The 1,588-nt window shown below is 57.5% G+C and overlaps 1 gene segment (V, D, J or C); it reads left to right on the top strand.

Moving 5' to 3' along the window:
* Nucleotides 1–888: 888 nt before the first annotated feature.
* LOC101317461 (immunoglobulin lambda variable 2-18-like) lies at nt 889–1,316 on the top strand (the record flags this gene model as incomplete). The annotated part of the segment is given in 2 exon segments: nt 889–934; nt 1,038–1,316. Coding segments are annotated over 2 exon segments (325 nt in total), but the record flags the coding sequence as incomplete, so codon positions are not given.
* Nucleotides 1,317–1,588: the final 272 nt, after the last annotated feature.

Raw genomic sequence — 1,588 nt, 5'->3', positions numbered from 1 at the left:
GACGAGCAAGGTGACCCCGAGGGGGGCATCTGGGCCTCCTGATTTTGCAGGTGACGTACTTCATTCTGGAGGAAGTCGAGGGAAGGTGAGGCTTGTCTGCAGGGATGGGGGCCTAGCACTGAGCTGGGGAGGGGGAGACCTGGGTGTCCAGCCCTACTCAGCTGTCTCCCTGGGCTCAGCTCTCACAACTGAGGCCACTGGGGGGCAGCAGGGCCCGGATTTGGGGGAGGTTGTCTGTGTTGTCATTCTGTCCTGTTCAAAATCTCAGCAGCTGCTCCCGAGCCAGGCCTAAGGAGGTCACGAGGGAGGGGTGTCCAATGTCTACCATATCCCATAATTCCTATAGTGGACATGTCAGGGAGCATCTCCAATCTCCAACCACCACAGAGCAGCGGAGAGAGTGACGCCTGAGCACCTCAGCCTAGGGGACTGGGGAGGGCATGAGGGACAAGGAGAGGGTCCCTGGCTCTCCCTGTGTCCCTGGAAGAGGGGTCATGGGATGCCCTCTCCTCCCCAGCATAGATGCCCTGCTCCCCTCCTCCTTCCAAGGACGGGAGTCCTAGGATCCCTCTGCATCCAACATGATCCCCCACAGGAGGAGAGGACACAGCCAGCTGGGCTCCGGGTCCCGGCCTCCATCACCTTCTCAGTCTGTCCTGAATCAGACAATACATGATAACCTGTTTTAATTTCTCAGGCAGCTCTGCTGTCCAGAGACGCAGACGTTACCAGAATCAAGGGCTAGAGCAGAGGTGGTGAGGACAGGCAGTGCAGGGAGCAGATTTGCATGGAGGCCCCTCCCTCCTCTGGGGGGAGGGGATAAGAGAGGTCTGGGGGACCAGGCCCGGGACTGGGGGCTCAGAAGGCAGCGTCTGGGGCGTCTCCACCATGGCTTGGGCTCTGCTCCTTGTCACCCTCCTCACTCAGGACACAGGTGAGGCCTCCAGGGAAGGGACCCCAGGGACATCTGGCTGATCCTTTGTGTCTTTGTCCTCAGGGTGACAGAACTGACTAGAGTGTGTTTCTCCTCTTTCCAGGATCCTGGGCCCAGTCTGGCCTGACTCAGCCTCCCTCAGTGTCCGGGAATCTGGGACAGACGGTCACCATCTCTTGTGCTGGAACCAGCAGTGACATAGGGAAATATAACGATGTTGGCTGGTACCAACAACTCCCAGGCACGGCCCCCAAAACCCTGATTTATGATGTCAATAAACGGCCCTCAGGGATCCCTGATCGCTTCTCTGGCTCCAAGTCTGGCAACACGGCCTCCCTGACCATCTCTGGGCTCCAGGCTGAGGATGAGGCCGATTATTACTGTAGCTCAGCTAGAAGTGGTTACACTGTGCACCGTGGTCCAAGTTCAGGGGAAGTAGAACAAAAACCTGCCCTGAGCTCACAGGCTCCCTGTTGCTGTGACTCTGCTGGTTCCTAATCTACATCTGTGGTTGAAGCATCATCAGCTGACAGGAGATCTGAGGACCCTGCAGAGGGATGAGGAGAAAGAACAACGAGTGGTTTTCATGTTTGTTGTCCTTCCTGTTTGACCTACATCTGAGTGGGCTGAGCCTGGGAGGGTTGGGGACACAGT

The sequence above is a fragment of the Tursiops truncatus genome, unplaced genomic scaffold, assembly GCF_011762595.2.
Source record: "Tursiops truncatus isolate mTurTru1 unplaced genomic scaffold, mTurTru1.mat.Y mat_scaffold_356_arrow_ctg1, whole genome shotgun sequence".
Taxonomy (NCBI): Eukaryota; Metazoa; Chordata; class Mammalia; order Artiodactyla; family Delphinidae; genus Tursiops; species Tursiops truncatus.
The sequence above is the reverse complement of the archived record's forward strand: the minus strand, read 5'-3'. Positions and strand labels throughout refer to the sequence as shown.